Source organism: Notechis scutatus, chromosome 1 (genome assembly GCF_049901735.1).
Source record: "Notechis scutatus isolate UNSWTSFEM ecotype Mainland chromosome 1, rNotScu1.2, whole genome shotgun sequence".
Classification (NCBI taxonomy): Eukaryota; Metazoa; Chordata; class Lepidosauria; order Squamata; family Elapidae; genus Notechis; species Notechis scutatus.
The window spans coordinates 45543928-45564429 of record NC_142009.1 but is presented as its reverse complement, the minus strand read 5'-3'; the positions used below and the strand labels follow the sequence as shown (position 1 = coordinate 45564429).

Genomic DNA, 20502 nt, shown 5'->3' with positions numbered 1-20502 from the left:
GGCTACGTCTTTTGCTTGAGACGAGAAAGGGCGGGGTCGAACGCCGTACGAGCCACGCGACTCTTCTGTTGTGTCCAGCCTCCACGGCTCTCTGACGGCTTCACCGGCCAATCAGGAAAGAGAGCGATCGGCTCTCGCGGTAGGGATTCGAAGAAGGGGTGGGATTGGCCGGCCATTGCCGACGGAAATTGCTTTGTTTGTCCACCGCTTGCCTATCCAACCCCCCCACACCAATAAATCTCAGTGGGATGCCAGTTCTAGAATATTGAGGGGTCCTTGATCTTGTCTGGGCTTAGTTGTTTTCTTGCAGATGTTTCATGATCCACACGAGGTAACATCATTACTACTAGTCACTGATAGTGTTACCTCGTTTGGATCTTGAAACATCTGCAAGAAAATGTCTATGGAGATTCTCAGTCCTCCAGGTAACGGTTGTCCTAAAGGTGCTTTTTCGAGGGGCAACTGGAATTTCTCGTTTTCCTTTGAAGACACTTCTCATCCAAGAAGCTTCTTCAACTCCGCTTGGATGGTGAGGAATGGAAAAAATTATACTCCTTGCTGACAACTGGTCATTTGCATTCTTATAACGATTTTAAAAACTTAATGCTTATTGCTTAACGACTCGCTAAAAGAATGCAAATGACCAGCTGTCTGCAAGGAGTTCCATAAATCCCTCCATTCCTCATTATCCAGGCAGAGCTGAAGTCGTTTCTTGAAGTCTTTGAAACATTTTCAAAGGAAAAACCAGAAGGTCCAGTTGCCTCTTTAAAAATAGCATCTTTGAGACGATCTGCCAGAAAACAACCAAGCTCAGAGAGCACCACAGACCCCTCATTTCAACCCTGAGCTACAAATATTCTATTACATTGGTATAATATTAATGCTGTGATCAAGAATATTCTGTGATTGCTGGAAGGGTGTCGAGTTTGTAACAAACCTCATATCAGATCCTGGACTTAATATAGGTCAGTCTCATTGATGCGAGGTAAATCCTACAAACCAGAATGAGTCTTAAAGAATTCAACAAGGGTGCCAGTTTAGAGCACCATCCTGTTTCACCTGATTGGAACAGCGTTCTGCTGGCTGTATCACACATCAGCCCAAGTCACTTTTTACTGAATGAAGTACCATCATTAAAACTAGAGAATAATAAACCACTTTTTTATATAGTGTGATGACTGGTTTCACAAAATATTTGATCACAAATGAGCAAATATTTTGGGTTAGCTCAATTTATGAATCTGAACACTAGATATCAATCATGGCTTATTGCTTAATACTGTAAGGCCTACTGTCTATAAATCTAGACAGACATTTTCTGTTTAGTTTTGGTGTTCTGGATAAGATTCTTGTAATCCCCTTTGTTCTCTTGTATTTAATAGATATTAGGCTCCCTTTTAATGACATGTGTTTTTGTTTTTCATTTTAGCCATCCATTACTTTTAAGATTCAAATTTTAAGCCAACTTATTTACAACTTACTTAAGAGAATGATGCAAGAAGATGCAAGAAGTATTGCTAAAATGGAGCAGAACCAAGCCACATAACTCTTCAAATGCCTATGTCAACTATTCCTTATTTACCGTTATTCAAATGTCACAGTAGTAGTTTGTATTATTGTGTTATTCTGGTCCTGCCTTAGGCATAAAAGACTTTGAATCAGTTACTCCCTTTCAGCCCAACTCATTGTGTTTATGGGGAAATTAGAATGTTTGGTATGTTTGCTGCCTTGAGTTGTTTATAAAAACAATCCTACAAAGATAGGATTTAAGAAATCTAAAAAAATGGTGTGGGAGAAAAACAATCTTTTTAACATTCTAATTCAAAACATTCATTTTTTGTTTTATTACATATTACATAGACAAATTAATAAATGTTTATACATTTTTCCAGGATAATTTTACAATTCAACTCCTAAAATAGCATTCTGATTTCTGATTTAAAATAGAGCATTATAATAACATTTAAACAAAACTAGGTGCATTTTGTAAGATTATTCATTTTATTATGTGTTTCAGAGGCTCTTTATTTCATTTTTAATATGTATTGAAACCCACTGAGATACTCACTTTTTCAAAGTAGGGAAAACACTTTGCAAAAAACTTGCAAGAAATAAATATTTTTGATAATTTATAATTTTGGGATTTCTCCACTGTGTGGCGCCAAAGTACTGTATTAAGCAATTAAGCTGCCAAATTGATAGTTCCTTTTGAGTTTTTGTGTAGGTGTCATTTATTTACTTGTCTTTTTGTCAAATATCCAAAATACATTATGAGAGGACAAGTTGAGAACAATTGTTCCACACTCTTCTATTAATTTGTGTAATAAATTTCAATATGTCATTATACCTAACAAGCATTCTATCAATACATTCTTAGTATAAATAAGTGGCAGATATGGGGCAATAGATTTCTATGGCACTTCAAATGTTCAGGAAGCAACTGAATACATTTTTTGAGAAAAAATCCTTTTGATATCCAGTTGCAATTCTTGGATGATCATTTTTCATCTGTGTGTTTCCATTAATGTTTTAATTATGAGATATTATAATTGTACTTTTATACTCATGTTTTATTGTGCACCACTCAAAATCTTTGGATAGGGTGATACAAAAATCATTCTAAACAATTAAATGACACAATAAAAATGTCATCCTTTGTGATTCTGTAGAATTTTAATTTTTAACTTTCTATAGCTTTTTTAAATAAAGAAAAATAAACAGCAATTGTACTGCGGAAATATCTCTACCCCCATTATGTTCAGATAATATATCAATGTTACTTTACTGCATGATAAATAAATGTACATGATAATCAGCTTTGATCTCATGAGTGGCTGCCATCTTGACTTTTTCATTGCTTTCCCTGGACATCTACTGAAAAACAAGATAAATATTTTAAATATTTAATTATTTGCTTAAATTGATTTTGCCCAGCAGTTTAAAGGCATAATTGGGAATCATGTATTCAGGTTTTTCTTCTGCATTCTGTCCTTCATGAACAATTATCCAATGTGACATAAATATGAAAAGATACAATAAAATGTTATTTGTGGAAAAAATGCCCTAAAAGCTCTTTTGAATTCCCCAAGCCTATGGTATTTATTTAATCACAATAGCAACAAATGTATATTCAATTTTAAAACTTATCTTCAGACATCCGCACAATCCATTTGAGCCTTTCACACTATTTATTGCATAGATAAATGCTTGCAACGTGGAAGTTAAAGTGGAAGATAATTTGTTCATTGTATATACATTTTACAATTGGATTACAGAAGGTGGCAGTACAAAACATAATTTAGTCTGTTATGTATAAATACTGCTTTCTGTCTCATAACAACATTCACAAGGGACTTACTTACAGAATTGTCTATTATCAATTATATTCATAGAACATGCTAACTTTGGTTAATGGAACAAGCAGGGTAACTTTCTCACAAGTTAAAATGAGAAAAATAAGAATAAATGAAATGAATGCTGTAGTGTCACATCATAGCCTTATAAGCTCAAGATATATAGCTAGCAGAATCAGCCCATCCCCGCCTTCCTATGTGGAGAATCAGACTAGTCTTCCAAGAGATAAAATAACACTTTAAAAAAGAGAGATTGTAAAAGGCTTTTGCTACATACTAAGTAAACAATTCTCACAAAGATTTGAGGAAGTCTGCCTGAGAAGATGTATAACAGAATATCTTGAATCCTGCCAGCTGGCAGGGGAAATCTATTCTGAACACTGATTCATGGTTTAGTACAATATGTAAATCTAACTACTGTTGTCTTATTCAGCAAGCCATGATTAAATTAGACAATGTAATCACAGCCAGTATTGGAACAGGTACAAATATGCAAGATTTTAAAACAGGGCAAGTATGCAAAGGAATTATCAGGGTTTGGCAAGGGAGTGTTGTATCCTAGTGGGTGGTGGGGACAATTCATGATATCTTACCAAAATAGTTCTTCCTCAGTGGGTTGTGTCTCAAGATCAAAGGAAAAAGATGCAATTGTGTATGAGCAGAATAATGCATATATTTTGCCAAAAAGCTCAGCTTTTTACAGATATCCCTGCTTAGGACTTCTCAGAGTAAACACTTCCACATAAATATCACACTCCGCTCTAAAATCTTTGGCACATAATTTATACTACCAAGTTAGTGCCCCCAGTAAGGTACTTCATTGCTTCATTGAATTAGGTAGTACTGTCTCTCCTGAGAAAACCAATTAAAGTGTGCAAAAGAAGAGAGGGGTTTTTTTTGGGGGGGGGGGGAATTGGCCACTTGGCTGCTCCTGAGAAAAACTGGGAAGGAGTGGCCTGGTAGTGTCCCAAGAGGCAAGATGACAGGAGGGGAGTCTCTGTAGCCCCATCTCTTTTGTGCAGAAGGGGCCTTACCTGAGCAGTAACATTTTGACGAAGACCAGCCTCTGTATCTAGATAGTTTCCTTTCTCACGTTCCCAATCTGCCCAACCATGCCACCTTTGTTAAGCAAGTGTTTTATTGTGGAGTCCTTGGTGTTCTAGGAGTTTCGGGGGGGGTATTGTGCTGTTGTGGTTGTTTTGCAGACATTTCATTACCTATCAAATGAATATAGGTTTGTTCCCTGTGTATTACACTGTAAGTTGCACTGATGATGTTATCTAGTTGGGTAATGAAATGTCTGCAAACAACCAAACTCAGGGAGCATCAAGGACTCCACCACTCAATCCTGCGCTACAAATACTCTGTTCTATTGGAGGTGTTTTACTGACAGCACAGTCTCCAATTTAACATGTTGGTATGTTTCTAGCAAATGAGACTTTTCAGTTTTTCAGGTATTCTATCAGTTGTTAATAACTGGTTTTGATGGTTATAATTAATTGTTTTACATTTGTTTGGAGTGTCTGTATTGATTGATGTTATTTGTTCTTTATTCTATGTGCATCCTATATAGTTTAATTGTATACCGCCCCGGCAGCTTGCTAAACAATCTATGATTGGCACTCCTCTAGTTTCCATGCATGAGCTGAGATTTCTGAAAACTTGAAAGCTTTTGCTCTTTCAGAATTGAAGACCAAGGACAGACCTTAGGTTTAATTTGACACCTCCTGCAATGGGCTTTTTAAGCTGGCTGAATTTGCAGAACACAGTGCTTTTCAGCCAGGGGCATCCAATTCTGCCTCTACGATTTCAACATACAGGGAGGCCCGATGATATTCTTGCCCCATAACTTGATTTCACTCGCTTGTCTGGGCGATGAATGCAAACCCCCCCACCAAACACACACACACCCCTCCCCACATATAACATACACACTGAGCCTGCAAGCCTAAACGCCACCCCCACTGCGGAGAGGCCGGAGTGGACCGCAAGTCCCGCCTAAGCGGTTGTTTGAATGGCCAAGGGAACTGTCGCTCAGCCCGGGCCCCTCGCCGCCTGTCCTGCCGAGCGAGGAGATGGTGCCGCCGAAGCCTTTAGCGCAGAGCGGGCTGCCCGGGAGAGGCTCTGAGATCTTGGGGAGAGGGGCGCGGGCCTGTCAGTGGAGTCATTGAAGAGCCGGAAACTTTATGACGACGTCCGCAGGTGTGCCTTAAGTTTGGGGTGGGGTGGGGGAGTGTGCGGGACGGATAATGGCCCCCTTTTTTTCTCTTCGGGGAGAGACACTGAACGAGCTGAGACGAGCCATAAGAGCAGGGAAAGCAGGAGCCGTCTTTCCCCCAGTCCCCCAGCCTCTTCTTTTCCCTTTTCCTTCTTTGGCTCAGCAAAAAAATAATAATAATGGGGGGGATTAGTTGAGGAAGGATGGGAAGCAATTGTAATCCCAGAGATGTCCAAATTTGTTAATACTGTTAGTCACACCGTGTTTTTGAGTCACTCACAAATTGACTTCTACCCCAGGGCTTCCACTAAGTAGAATACTGTATCTGAAGGGATGAGAAATCATCAGATATATGAGTGTTTTTCTCCCTACATTTCTTTTTGATCAAAACTTGTTAATAGACGTCTAAGAAGAAAAAAGACATTTAAAAAAAAACACACATTATGGGTAGGGTTTACTTATGTGTCAAGTTACACATATTTGGTATGATTATAAATTCTGCAAGGTGCCTGTAACTGAATGAAAGGGAAATCAGCATCTTAAATTTGATGCCATGAGGTGTTGGGTTCAGATCTAAGTTCCACGAAATGATGTTTTTACATTACAGGAACCAAACACATGAGGACTAGCTGTCCTGAGGAAAAGGCACTCTCTGTATGTTCAGTTATCATTCCTCACCACCGTGGGAGCACTAAACTCTTCTGAGGCCGAGTTTGGGTTTAGACCCAGTGTTAGAAAAAGTGCTATTCTGGAGTTTTATACTTTTTGAATTGCAAGTGGGTTTCTTTTCTCTGTCACTATCCTACAAATAGAAGAGTCAAGGGAAATGTAGCATACATGGGAATATCTACTTAACAGGAATGGACAGAAGCTAAATAATAATAGCAACAATAGCAACAACTGAATTGCATGAATTGAATTGAACTGGATTGAATGGTAATGCTAAATCAGGAAAGTTTTCTGACATCAGACTTTTAACAATAGTATCAACAATATTACATTCTTCCTCCTTGCCCTACATTGTCTTACAGAAATATAACAAGAATAGCCAGGAGTGGAATTTACTAAGAAACTATGAGCTCCATTCAGAACTGGTACACAAAATAAACCCCTGGGCTAAGAATCCATAGTTCTCAATATACCTGACTGTGAATAACTGGGGGTAATTTTTCTTTTTTCTCTTTTTTAAAAAAAGCCTCTTGCCCTTGAGGCCTATCCACTCTTGCTCCATATCCTGAAAACCACTTTGAAATTCTTTTGCTCTTCATTCTGGCCAGGCTCCCAGAATGCTAAATTGTTTTTGAGCTGGAAATATGGTCAGTAATCTTTTCCCTTGTGATAAGTAGAAAAGCCTTGAACTGCAAAATGTTTTAAAGAAGCTCACTATAGAAAATGAACAGCATGTTCCAGAACAATCATTCTCTGAAATAGGCCTTTGTAATGAGTGTACAGTAGTAGAATGAGAAGGTTTCAATACAAATTTATAAACTAACATATCTTGCCAGCATCTTGATGGATAAAAGTATTGAAATAAAAATAGTAATGCATTACAGTATATATTTTGATGATGGAGGAACCATGACAATCCTAATACCATAAGCCTAATGTCTCTAAAAGTGTCTGCAGTGTTGTTTAAATGTGTCCAAATAAATAATACATAATTACACAAATAATGGAACTAGATAATAGCCACCAATCAGTAATTATATTGCAGCTTAATTGCCAGCCTTCCCATGAGACAATGGTTGGGCTTATGTTCGGTAGTGCTAAACAATTATATCATTTGTTTGGTATTGGCTTTGTATGATATATGAAACTATCTATTCTGGATAAAAAGGAATGGTTTACATTTACAACATTCATTAATATAATGTATGAACCCAGGTAATTTTATTTATTTATCAAATTTTAGAAACTACCAATTTCACAGAACAACTGTAAGCAAACTAACGTTATTCAATACATTACAACATAGTATGATACATAAACCTTATTTGCTGTAAAGGAAATACAATAACCAATATTTTTTATACCAGAAATGTTTCTATGGATATATTTTCTTTACTGATTTATTACAAGTATATTTTGTGCTTCATCCAACAATTAAAATTAACTTAAATCATTCTTTCCTTTACCTCTATAATATCCAGATATTAAACCTATAAACCAAATTAATGTGGGAGGTAATGGCTGGGTTTATAGGGTGTTAAGCCATAATGTGTAGGACATTTTGATTTGTTTGTTTTGTATGGCTTTGTCTTACCATATAATGTAAACCTTGCTTTAGATCTGAATTTACCAAGTTCAAGTAAATTATTCAGACCTGCAGATGCTCTATTATGATGGCTGTAGTGCACCTTTCAACATTTCCCTCTGTTGGTAACTTCGCCTTACCTTGTAGTACTGGTTGAAAATTAAAATCTTTCCAGTTTTTAAAAGTAACAACTAAATCTGCAGCTAACACATCATTTTAAAGAAGCAATTTCTTTTTGTATCAAATACTGTAAAAGAGGGGAATAATTGGCTATAGAGAAAAGAAACAAAGTCCTTCTTTTATATGATTGTTTACTTTATGTGTTGGGAAAGTATTTTGGGCAAAACCTAACCTCCCTGAACTTTGTGGGTGTTTCTTGCAATTTAAAAAGAATAAGTTTTTATTCACTTCAGTGTACAGTGTAAACTTTATCTGAAAAGACACTGTTAATTTCACTGATATTTTGAATTGATTATTTCATAAGTTCATAAGTGTTAATATATTCAACAGTGAAACATTAAACATTAAATCCTGTATCATGATGTTAAAAGTATGTTAAAAGTATGGGAATTAATCTCTTTAAATGAAAACAGTTAAACTCCTATCTATCAAATGGAAAGAAACTTTATTTACATGTAAAAACAACGGATTTTATCAAACTTCTGAAATTTAATACCCTGTGGGGTATTAATAAATTTAAGCATACAATTGTGCATTCTAAGCAAAGATACAAGTTTAATTCGAGATAAATTCAATAATCCTCAATGGGATTGTACTGTTACGTTATATTTTAAAATGAAAGAAACAAAAAAGGCACAGGAGGGAAAATGTGTGTAGATTCATAATGCTGAATCAGAACACAAGCAAGCCAAAGTGATGAACTCATTTATTTTTCCCTTGAGGAATCAAATAAGAGACGGGAAGTCATTGACTCATAAATAAGATCATTCATTCCACAAATGTAAACAGCATGTATTGTGCCAGCAAATATTTCCGTAGCCCTTTGCTTTCTGAAAAAATGTAAAGCAAATAATTTTGGGGAATTATAACTAAAAAAAAACCTTTACAATAGTGGAAATCAGAATGTTATATGACCAATACAATAGCTGTGATCTACACAGAAACCAAAAGTCACTGGTAATTTTGTTATTGAAACAATTGACATTTTTACATTTATATTACATTCTAAAAATAATAAAAACAAGTAATTATTTAAAAGAAAAACAACAAAAATTGAGAGGAGAGAATTGATCATCTTTAAGTTGTATCAACAAAATAAGTTTTGATTTTATTTTTAATCATCATGGACTATAACATTTCAGAAAGATTTTGCTATATTATTTGTGGTCAATTATTTGATTTAATATACAATTGTAATATCTTTACATATTAAAATGTATTAACATTAATTATAAAATATAAATATATAAAATTATATAAAATATTAAAAGTTAGCATAGAAGCTAAAAATCTATAAGCTATTTTAATATATGATAAAATTATATTTCATATATTAAAATAGCTTATAGATTTTAGCTTCTATGCCTTGTTTTAAATTATATAAAATGTGTTTTAATATTTATTTATTTAATTGATTTAATTTATATTGCTGCCTATTCGCCCATAGCAACTCAAGGCGGCTTACACAATGTAAAACCAGATTTAAAACAAAAAAATAGAAACAATTAAAAACTAACAAAAAGATTCAAATAAATTAGTAAAGTACAGTAGAACAAAATTTGGGAAAACAAAAATCAAAAAGCAACTCCCACCCGCCTCCCCAACAACAGCAGATCACACTAGCCACCTGATGGGCTACATCCCTCTCTAGGTTCCCCAGGCCCGCTGGCAAAACCAGGGCTTCAGGGCCTTTCGGAAGAGTATTAGTGAGGGGGCCATTCTAATATCTGGGGGAATGATGTTCCAGAGAGACAGAGCCACCATGGAGAAGGCCCTTCTTCTGGGTCCCACCAGGCATATCTCCCTCAGGGGTGGGAACCACAACATTCCCTGACTCCTCGCTCTAATGGGTCGGGTGGATGTGACTGGCAAGAGATGTTTCCTTAGATAACCCGAACCCAAGCCATCAAGGACTTTAAAGGAGATAACTAGCACCTTGAATTGTACTCAGAAGCAAATCAGAAGCAAACCAATGCAGCTCCTGCAGGAGAGGTGACACATGTGCACCGGGGTCTGCATAAAACCATGTGGACTGCTGCATTTTGCACCAACTGGAACTTCCGGATGCTCTTCAAGGGCAGCCCCATGTAGAGCGCTTTGCAGAGGTAGTATTCAGCAGGTTCTGGCCAGTTCTGGAGAACTGGTAGCGGAAATTTTGAGTAGTTTGGAGAACCGGCAAGTACCACCTCTGACTGGAGATTTTACAGTATACTTCCCCTGCCATGCCCACCAAGCCACGCCCACAGAACTGATAGTAACAACATTTGAATCCCACCACTGGCGCGTTGCAATAATCAAGATGGGAAGTGACCAAGGCATGAGTGACTGTGAGTAGGAACCGCTGATCCAGGAAAGGGCGTAATTGGTGCACAACCTGCAGTTACGCAAAGGCCCTCCTGGCCACGACTGCTACTTGCTGTTTGAACAGGAGTCGTGAGTCCAGGAAAACCCCTAGGTTATGCACAGAGTCTGTTTGTGGTAGTGCCACCCCATCCAAGACTAAAGGTGGTAATTCTCTCTGAACCAACCCAAACCCAAACACATTCAGTCTTGCAAGGGTTTAGTTTCAACCCGTTGCTCCCCATCCAGCCCCTAACAGGGAGGATACAGCATCACTTAACTCACCACTGGCCGAGACATACAGCTGAGTATCATCAGCATATTGGTGATACCTCAGTCCATGGTGATGGATGATCTCACCCAGCGGCTTCATATAAATGTTGAACAGGAGCACAGAGAGTACAGAGCCCTGCGGAACCCTGTAAAGCAGTGGGCGAGGGTTGGATCTCTCCCCTCCTATCAACACTGACTGAGAGCAGCCGCGGAGGAAGGAAGTGAACCAAGACAGCACAAGGCCTCCCACTCCCATTCCCCAAAGCAGCCCCAGGAGAATCCCATATATTGTGTGAATAAAATAGAAATGCGTTTTGAAAAAAATTATTAGTTGAACCAGAAGCATAATGCTATCGCATAATTTTATACATTTCTAGTTTAAAAAGCCCATTTATCTTGAACCCATTAAGTGCATATGATTGCTACGTCGTATCTTTTAACTTATTTCTTAACTTCTTATGAGTCACTGATATGTTCTATGAGTTGCTCCTATAACAGATTTCTTAATTCAAAAAAGGGAAAGATGATTTGCATTTAAACAGTATGGTGTATAATTAATCCATGAATTGCTATATTATTGCAATATAAATGAGTTCATGTAAACTTGACATTTTACAATCAGAATTGGGATTAATTTTTTATTGATATCATGAATGTACAATTTTGCAAATATTGCACTCATCCTTTGTAGTATGCATAAAGACATAATCTTATGCTAAATATTGAAGTAGTCAAAAGATACTTATTTGACAATTAAAATACTTTTAATTTGTACAATACATGTAAATGTTTGTATATTAACAGTTAAAATCTTATTGAATATTTCCTTTTTTTTTCAAAGCCTAAATATGGCAGACTTCCTGGAGCCAGAAAGGTTAATAAACTGGAAGGAAAGATGCATGGTTATGGAATCTCAACTAATGAAGTTTCGCCTTCAAGCCAGCAAAATTAGAGAACTGCTTGCAGAGAAGGTAAGTCTTAGAAAGTCCAATATGATGTATTGTATAGTTCAGCAACATGGATTGCTTAATAGATACCTATTGACTAATTACATTTGCTTAAATAGATATGTTTTGATTAATTAGCTTAATCTGGCAATAGTGATCACTAGACATGTATGTATGCTTTTAACCATTATAGGAAAATATACATGTGTCTAAAAATACTTTTCTAGATCTATTCTTCAGAATTATGAGCTGCCACAACCACTCAGAAGGTACTCAACCAACATTTTTTTCAAAATACCCATTCATGCCCAGAAAACTTATGTGATAATTCAGGGATAGGGAAACATATGTCCTACATTTGTATATTAAACAGTCCCATTCAAGTCAAAAATTGATTTCCCCCACAACTGAAAAACCAGTAGGTCAGGGATGGGGAACCTTTTATGGCTCACTCAGGAATTCTGGGAGTTGAAGTCCATAAGTGATTAAAAAAAAGCCAAGTTTCCCTACCCCTGTGATAGTTTATCCCTGCTTAGTTACGTTTTGCCCAGCCAACACCAGATAAATATTGTTTAGTCTCAAGATGAAAGTCAGCAACCATGCAACACTTAAAATCTGGGGGGAAATAACATTCCCCAGCAATATTTATATGTCCCCATACATTTATACATAAAGTACATGTAAAGGTAGATAAAAGAATCCAAGGTAATCCTCAATATAAAAATATATCCTTTCCTTATTTCAAAATAATCATTATTGGAAGCAAATAGATTGCCTTCTTCACTAAAGAATAATGTTTGAACATGCTCCCCCTGTGCCCTTTAGAATAACCAAATATTAATTGGAATACATGTTTTATAGAAGTTACATACATTGTTTATTAAATCAAGGAGTCTGGACATATGGGTAGTGAGTCAGTAATCTTGAAAGCAAAGAGATTGTTGATTCATTGCCCTTTTGTAGTACCTGCACTATTTTTCCTTTCTTGGAATCTGGATATTATGGAGATGGAACATATGCAAATGATAAATCTGACTCGTCAGTTGCATATATAGCAAGAACAGAGAACATCAGTATGGGTAAAGACTTTTTAAGAAGATGCGCATAAAAATTCAGAGCACATTCTGGCATAACTGGTTATGCCTACGTTTTCAGTATAGCTAGAATTGGATTGGATTATTACATATATATCTAACTAGTTTCCCTGACTGGGCACACTTAAACTATACGTTATATGTTTGCAAATAATCACTACATTTACTTTAAACCAACTTTTTATAGAGAAAAGGACATGAATTTGGAATAACTGTCTTGAGAAACATGCCTGGAAAATATGTATTGCTGCAAGATTAGGTTCTAAGATGAAATAAGGTAAGGTTATTCTTGTGAATAAACATATACATTAAGAAAAAAGGAAGGAAAGGAAGGAAGAGAGCTGCAGGTCAAGCATCGAATGATTAGATGTGAAAGGAGAAAAAGAAGATGTACCACATCTGTATTCTACATACAGAAGTTTGCTGAATTAACTTTGAATGTTATTCAATGTTGGGGATAGCATAGTATCCATACCTTGAGACAGCATCCTTGTTTAGGAGGAAGGACATATATGTTAACAGAGCTCTATCCTCCAATGAAAGCAATACAGAGACTACCAGAGGATCAGCAAGATTTTTTTTCACCTGAGGTAATACCATCAATTGAATTGGAAATAAGGAGAAACTTTCTGACAGTGAGAACAATCAACCAATGGAACAGTTTGCCCTTGGAAGTTGTGGCAGTGCCATCACTTGAGACCTTCAAGAAGAGATTGGACTGCCATTTGTCAGAAATGGTGCAGGGTCTCCCACTTGGGCAGGGGGTTGGACTAGATGACCTATAAGGTCCCTTCCAACTCTGATTATCTGTTATCTGAATTAGTTGTAGGGGTGGTGCTACAGAATTGAGATAAGTGGGCAGTGTCAATTTGCAATAATTCTTTTGAAACAATAAAAAGTTTCAAATAGTTTACTTATTCATGAACAGTATGGTTGTTCATTAGGTTTTGTTCAATATATCCTGTTCCATAGAAGGAGTTGGATGTAGTCATTTGAACTACAGTGGTGGTCTATTACTGTTCCCATCTGATGGGATTATTGGGGAGAATTGCTGCTGTAACAATGGGCCATAGAAAACCAGCAAAAGATTACAAAGAAAGTAATAAAGCTTCCATATAACTTCAAAAATATTTATTACAAGACCAAAGGAAACTCATGATCTCTCCACGTATAGATTAAATTCATTTTTTAAAAAAAGTATTGAGAAAATAAGCCTTCTGTTGGCTACTCATTAAACTGAATAAGCTGATTAAGGCTGTAAAAATGCATCTAGGGGAATCACTTTACATTTAATCAAATCTAAATCAGACACTGATGGCTTTAGAATATTATTATTTTCTTAATTCAGGACAAACAGACATAAAAACATTAGAGTTTCCTCAAAATAAGCATACACATTAAAACAAAATTCTTACAATTTATCTCTGTTGCCTTTTTTGTCATTTGCAATCTAATTTTTGCACAACAACTTTGTTTTCTTTTTTAAAAAAAGGTAATATTCTCCATTTATTTATTGATATATTTATGTTTATGCTATCCAGGTTATTCTTATTAAGCAGTTTAATACATATGTTTTCCTAAATTGTCAGGAATGGAATATGAACATCTGATAATCTGGAGAGGTGTAAAAACTAAGTGAATGCCTTATGTCACAAGCACTCCCTTCTCTCCTTTTCCACTTAGCAAACTATTATGTTTCATAGTTTTGACGTGTGGTATTTAATAGTACACCATTGTGGCCATGAGAATGTGGGAGCGGGGAACAGGAAGAGACAAAGAAATATAAATTAATAGTAGGTCATGGCAACTGGATCTCCCCTCCCCCCATTTTGTCACATCAGAACATACTTTACAAAATAAAATGCAAAGGAAAAGATTTATTAAATATATAAGCAGAAGTTATGACTTTTTAAATGGGAAAATTCAGGGTAGAATTTAGAAAATGGTTTTACTATAACTTGTTGAGATTGTTCATGGAGTTCAAATTGCTTCATTTTATTAATGTTGAGTTTCATCCAAAGTGTTACAGATAAAAAGAAAATATTCTGCTTAAGGACATGTCAGAATTGACATTTAGCACTTAACAATAGAAATATACATCAGCTGTACATTTTAATAATAAATATTTTTACAATTCATCAACTACATACAACACTAAAATGGCAGCACCATCTTTTATGTAGTATTGCTTACATGAGTAAATAATAATTTGGGTTTAGCTAGCCTAGGTGTTTCAAATTTTCAGCTTTCATCAACCAAATATAGAATGGGTAGAGTCAAGGGATTGGGGAATTTGGCTCCAAAATATCAGAGGCATAGATAGCTTACCAGTGCTAAACCTCAGAACAGATAACAAGCATGCAAAGTTCTTTAATGTTCAAATGTAAAAAAGCAACCCATGAAGGAATGCTCAAGAAGTTCATCGCAGACAAGTTATATACTGTACAAAGTTAAATAGGATTTTAGATGTTCCCGGAAGAGAATTAATAGTAGAATAAATGTATAGGAAGTTAATAATCACTAGCAATGCTTCTAGTTTTAAATGGTGGCATCATCAGAAAGGCACACATTCTATAGCCTCTTGCACCTATCCAATATGCAGGTGGCTCTCATTTAGTGACTTCCCTGTTCATAGTTAAAGTGGCGATGAAAAAGTAAATCTACAACCAATCCTTGCATTTATGACCTTCACAGGTCTGTAAAGCAAAGGAAAGCTGATGTAAGATTTAAAAAGTACAGTCACAATTTCACTTAGCAATCACTTTGTTTAATAACCAAGTTGTCAGTCAAAATTATAGCCATTAAATAAACACTACCCATATATTACTGGCCATATCCTCATTGCTGGGTTACCATAAACCTACAGAAGAAGCCGTAATTTCTGTTAGTATATTGGAATGGAATGGATTTTGTAAAGCTAAAGATTACATTATTCTTTTGTTTTGCATTGTATAATGCTTGTATGAATTACGATAAATGAGAAAACACAGCAGAAAGGAATGGCCTTGGGAAATAATTCTTTTAACAACAGTATTCAGGGATGAAAATAGCTTGCATATGTAACTTTCATGGACTTTGTTTTTAAACTGCCAATAATATTAATGTGTATCAGCTGGGTTGGATATGTCAAGTTTATTTCTCAGTTGATTTTTGTATAATTTTGTTTAATAGTTTTAGAATAACATTTACTTTGATGACTTACGATCTAAATAACAAATATGGATGCAATCAAAAAGAAACATCTCAGCATTCCTTCTCCTTCAAACTTACTCTTCATATTTTTCTTGCAGTTTATTTTAGTCAGCATCAGATTATCTTTTCTCACTGAGAACAATTTGGCATTGAAGGAGAACAGTATCACTTGTTCACCACATGAAAACTGGAAAAGTGGTGGGTTAAAATGATATTTCTGTCTTTTAAAGGAGAAGACTCAAAATAGCAGAAGAAAGGTATCTGTTGTAAGGCAGGGATTGAAACAAGTGAGAGAATGCACATATTTATACTATGTTGCTAACTATAGGAAAGAACATGTCTAATTTAGAGAAAAAATGTTTGCTTAATTAGCGGGTGTGCTGGAATAGTTGAACTTTGGCATATTTTCCTTTGCTTTTTGGAAATCTGTTTTGTGTGTTTAATAGTATACATGCATTGTCCATAAACAGAAATAGCTGAACCCACCTATATTCTGCTGCTTTAGCTGCTAATGATCAAGTCCGTGCACAACACTTATATCACATCCTGCCTGTCTCTAACTAATTTTATTTCATAAGACTTTAAACCAGTGGTTCCCAAAGTGGGCGGTACCGCCCCCTGGGAGGCAGTGGGATGCCTTAGGGGGGTGCTAAGAGGCAAGGGGGCTGGCAGGGGGGCGCTAAGAGACAAGGGGGGGGGCTGGAGGTGGGCCCCTCACAAGGCACAATTCAGGGGTGGGATTCTACCCGTTCTCTCTCTCTTTCCCTCTCTCAGGCTCACCTCATTGACTTGGTGCACTGCTCCGCTCGGACTTGCTTGGGCAGGTCCCTCCGGTGCAGCGGGCTCAATGGGATGGACCTGCGGGGCCGGTGCCTTGAACACAGCAGCAACGGCGCATTTGAAAAGTAGAGCAAAGCCACTCTGGCTTTGCTCTACTTTCCCAATGTGCCTGCGGGGTCGGTGCCTCAAACATGGCGGCAGCGGCACATTGGGAAAGTACAGCAAAGCCTACACATTGGGAAAGTAGAGCGCCACTGCCGCGTTCGAGGCATCGGCCCTGCAGGCTCACCCCATTGATTGTTGCACGGTGCAAAAGTCAATGGGGTGAGCCTGCGGGGCCGGTGCCTCGAACACGGCAGTGGCAGCACGTTGGGAAAGTAGAGCAAAACACTCTGGGTTTGCTGCAGGCTCACCCCATTGAGCCCCTTGCACCGCTCCGGTAATCAGTGGGGTGAGCGTGCGGGGCCAATGCCTCAAACGCAGCAGCAGCACGTTGGGAAAGTACAGCAAACCCAGAGTGGTTTTGCTCTACTTTCCCAATGTGCCGCCACCGCCGTGTTCAAGGCGCCGGCCCTGCAGGCATGTTGGGAAAGTAGAGCAAAGTCAGTCTAGCTTTGCTCTACTTTTCAAATGTGCTGCCACTATTGCATTCGAGGCGCTCTTGCTCTCCCAGCAACAGCAGCAGGTAAGAGAAGCAGCCACTAGCCTGGCTGGAGCCTACACGAGCCTCTCCACGTGTTCCTTCCTGCTGTTGTTTCTGGGAGAGCAAGAAAGTTTCCCAGCACAGCGGAAAGCTTCCAAGTCCCCCTCCCATTGGAAACGGCTCCCAGGCAAGCAGAGAAGAAGCCAGGTTGAATCCTGCTTCTCTCTGCTTGCCCGGGATCTGTTTCCGATGGGAGGGAACATGTGGAGTGGTTTGTGTCAGCAAGGCGCCCCTTGATTGAGTCTAGGACAGCTGACGGTGGTGCGGGGAGCAGAGCCTGGAAGCCCCGATGCACCACGTGTGCGGCCACATGGATGGCGGAGGAGGACTGGTCCCGGAAGCCCTGACGCTGCCGGAATCACCATTGTTGCCTCGCTACTGCTGCATCCCCCACCCCCTGCAGGTATGGTGAGCATGAGCTCCAGGACAGGTGGCCAACCGTCTCAACTGCTGCTCCCACTGACTTTTTTCCATGCCAAGAGTGGATGCGAGAGAGAGAGAGCAGCCCTCTTAGTATGGAGAAAAGTCGAGTGTCTCCCCATATTCCTCTTGCCGTGAGCAGCGTCTCACAGCACCTTTAAACATAGCGTGCTTTACAAATGAGGAGGAGAGGACGAGGCTGCTCACGGAGAAAGAAATATGGGGAGATGCACAACTTTTCTCCATGCTGAGCTGCTCTTGCCAGTGACTCCAGACTAGATCAGGGGTCCCCAAACTTGCAGATTGGTTGTTTACATTGAATACTGCAGATTGCCAATACTGCAGATTGGCTGTTTACATTGAAATCAGATGCAAGATAGTGATGGTAGGTAAATTATTGGGCAGTTTAGTTTGGTATTTATTTCAGTAGGCCAATTTTAGAAAGCTAAACAGGATTAGACCTGGTAAGTACTTGGCTGGGAAGCCAACACAAAATAGGGTTTGGGACGGAATGGGGCTGGAAAAGAAAGAAGGAAGATAGGATAAGATAACTTTTTATTTCATTTTTTTACTGTAAGTATACTGGCACACATTAAAAGTGAAATATATACACATATCCATACACATACACACATGCTACACAGACACACACAGATATAAAATCATTGCCCATTTTGAATACATAGCAGAAAGGAAGAAAGAATATTGGATACTGTTGTGTCCCTGACTAGCTAAGTCTTCAACCTGGTCCGCATTTTGAGCGGGACCACCGACTGTTCCCATTGGTTGGTGCCGTTTGACAGCAGACTATATAAGGAGCTGTCAAACGGCATCAACCGGGCTTTTGGGGCTCCGGCTCCAGCCAGCTGGCTGCCAGCCCAGCTGGGCAACCACGACAATCTGTTACTGCTTCAAATAAAGAAACGTTATTCTTCAGCTCCTGTGTCTGCCTGGTGTGTCCGTCTAACCAAAACTCAACACTGGCGACGAGGATGGGATGTCAGAAGAGACACCCAGGCAAGAAGCTAAGTCACTGAAGATAGAGCTGAAGCCACTGAATGTCTGGAGCCGCAGACAATCTCTGCGCGTGCCAAATTTAAACAGCCTCCTCAGCTGAGGAGAAAGTCTCCCTGACTGAGGAGAAAGTCATTGCCTGACAGGCCCTGTTGCGTGCGCCCTTTTGAGGGCACGAAGCTGAAAGTCTCCCTGACTGAGGAGAAAGGCACTCTAGCCTCCAGTGCGAAAGGCACCCCCGTAGGCGCTACCAAGAGCGCAGAAGTCTGAAAAGCCTCCCCAGCCGAGGAACAGACATCGCCCGAAAGGCACCCCCGTTGGCGCTACCAAGAGCGCAGAAGTCTGAAAAGCCTCCTCAGCCGAGGAACAGACGTCGCCCTCAAGGCCCGTGAAGGCCGGCGAGACCTTCCCCTGTAGAGCAGGCATAGAGCCGCCTCCCGTGCCAAAGGCACCCCGTTGGCGCTACAAGAGCGCAGAAGTCTACAGCCTCTAGCCGAGGCCCAGCGTCGCCCTCAAGGCCGTGAAGGCCGGCGAGACTCCGTTCCCCCGACTCGGCCGCCATTACCATTCCTGCTGCCGCCGCGGTTTCCCGAGCTGCCACCTCTGCCGCCGCTGCGGCCTCTGGTGCTGCCGCCCTCGCTCCGGCCACTTTTGCTGCCGCTGCGGCCTCCGTTGCTGTCGACTCTTCAGCCGCCGCCATGCGGCCTCCGCCGCCGCGGCCTCCGCTGCTTTCCAGCTCCGCCGCCGCCGCCGTGTGGCCTCTTCCGCTGCTGCCGCCTCCGTCGCCGCCGCCTCCGCCATGCGACCTCCGCTGCTGCCGCCTCCTCAGTCGCCGCGGCCTCCGCTGTTTCCGGCTCTTCCGCCGCCCCACGGCCTCTTCGCCGCCGCCGCGCAGCCTCTTCGCCGCCGCCGCAGCCTCCGCTGCAGTCGCCTCCCGTCCCGGCCGTCGCCGCCGCTGCCGCCGCCGCTGCCGACAGCCCGAGCGCCTCCTCGACTCCCACCAGCTGCCGAGCGACGGGCCACTGCCGGTGCAGCTCTTCACCATTGTGGACTCGGTGCAGCCATTGGCTCTGCAGGCCTGCAACCCCTTCGTGGTTTTGAGCATGGCTGGCGTTGTTTCCGAGTTCACTGAGCTGTTTGAGACTTTTCTTCGTTCTCTCACGTTTGTTAAATAAAACTCTCTCTGCCCCCCCCTTCCCAGTGACTCTGGGGGATGGATCCTGTAGTTAGGGGGTGGTGGGTGTCAGGAGCTGAACAAGGAGGTGCACACCCACCATTAGAGTCCTTCCATGCACCCACCTCTAGGGTCTTTCCCACCTGGGGCTTGTATCCCTTGACAGTAGCACTACACTCCCCAGGGGGGGCGAAAGCTAGGTAGGTGGGAGGTTGGATGTTCTTGTCCCAAGGGGGCCAGGAGAGCACAACGAGCCTCCAGCCTTTGGGTTCAGGGACTTCTGCCCTACCCCATGCAGGCAGTCACCAGACATGTTTATGCACCATCTTATCTGGTTCCCCTTCTCAGGCTCCTACCTTGCGACAGGTGGGGTGCCAATTTTTGGAAGCCTAGTGGATAGGTGCGCAAAGCAGCTACTAGTTCAATTTCCTTATTTGTACCATGGTATTCCCAAAAGGCTGGGCAGCGCATGCCCTTGGCTAGGGGAAAGGGGTGTTGTGTCCCTGACTAGCTAAGTCTTCAACCTGGTCCGCATTTTGAGCGGGACCACCGACTGTTCC

General features: G+C 40.0%; 1 protein-coding gene across 2 annotated transcripts in view; it reads left to right on the top strand.

The window, feature by feature from the left end:
- Positions 1 to 5403: 5403 nt before the first annotated feature.
- Positions 5404 to 20502, top strand: part of PLEKHH2 (pleckstrin homology, MyTH4 and FERM domain containing H2) — a 68012-nt gene continuing 52913 nt past the window's right edge. The window contains exons 1-2 of one of the 2 annotated variants that reach the window (XM_026683426.2): positions 5404 to 5555; positions 11460 to 11589. In XM_026683426.2, the coding sequence (XP_026539211.2) occupies positions 11467 to 11589 (123 nt within the window). In that variant the 5' untranslated portion in view covers positions 5404 to 5555; positions 11460 to 11466. Of the gene's footprint in view, positions 5556 to 11459; positions 11590 to 12846; positions 12937 to 20502 lie in introns of those variants that run through there. The other variant, XM_087962928.1, reaches the window with a different exon arrangement.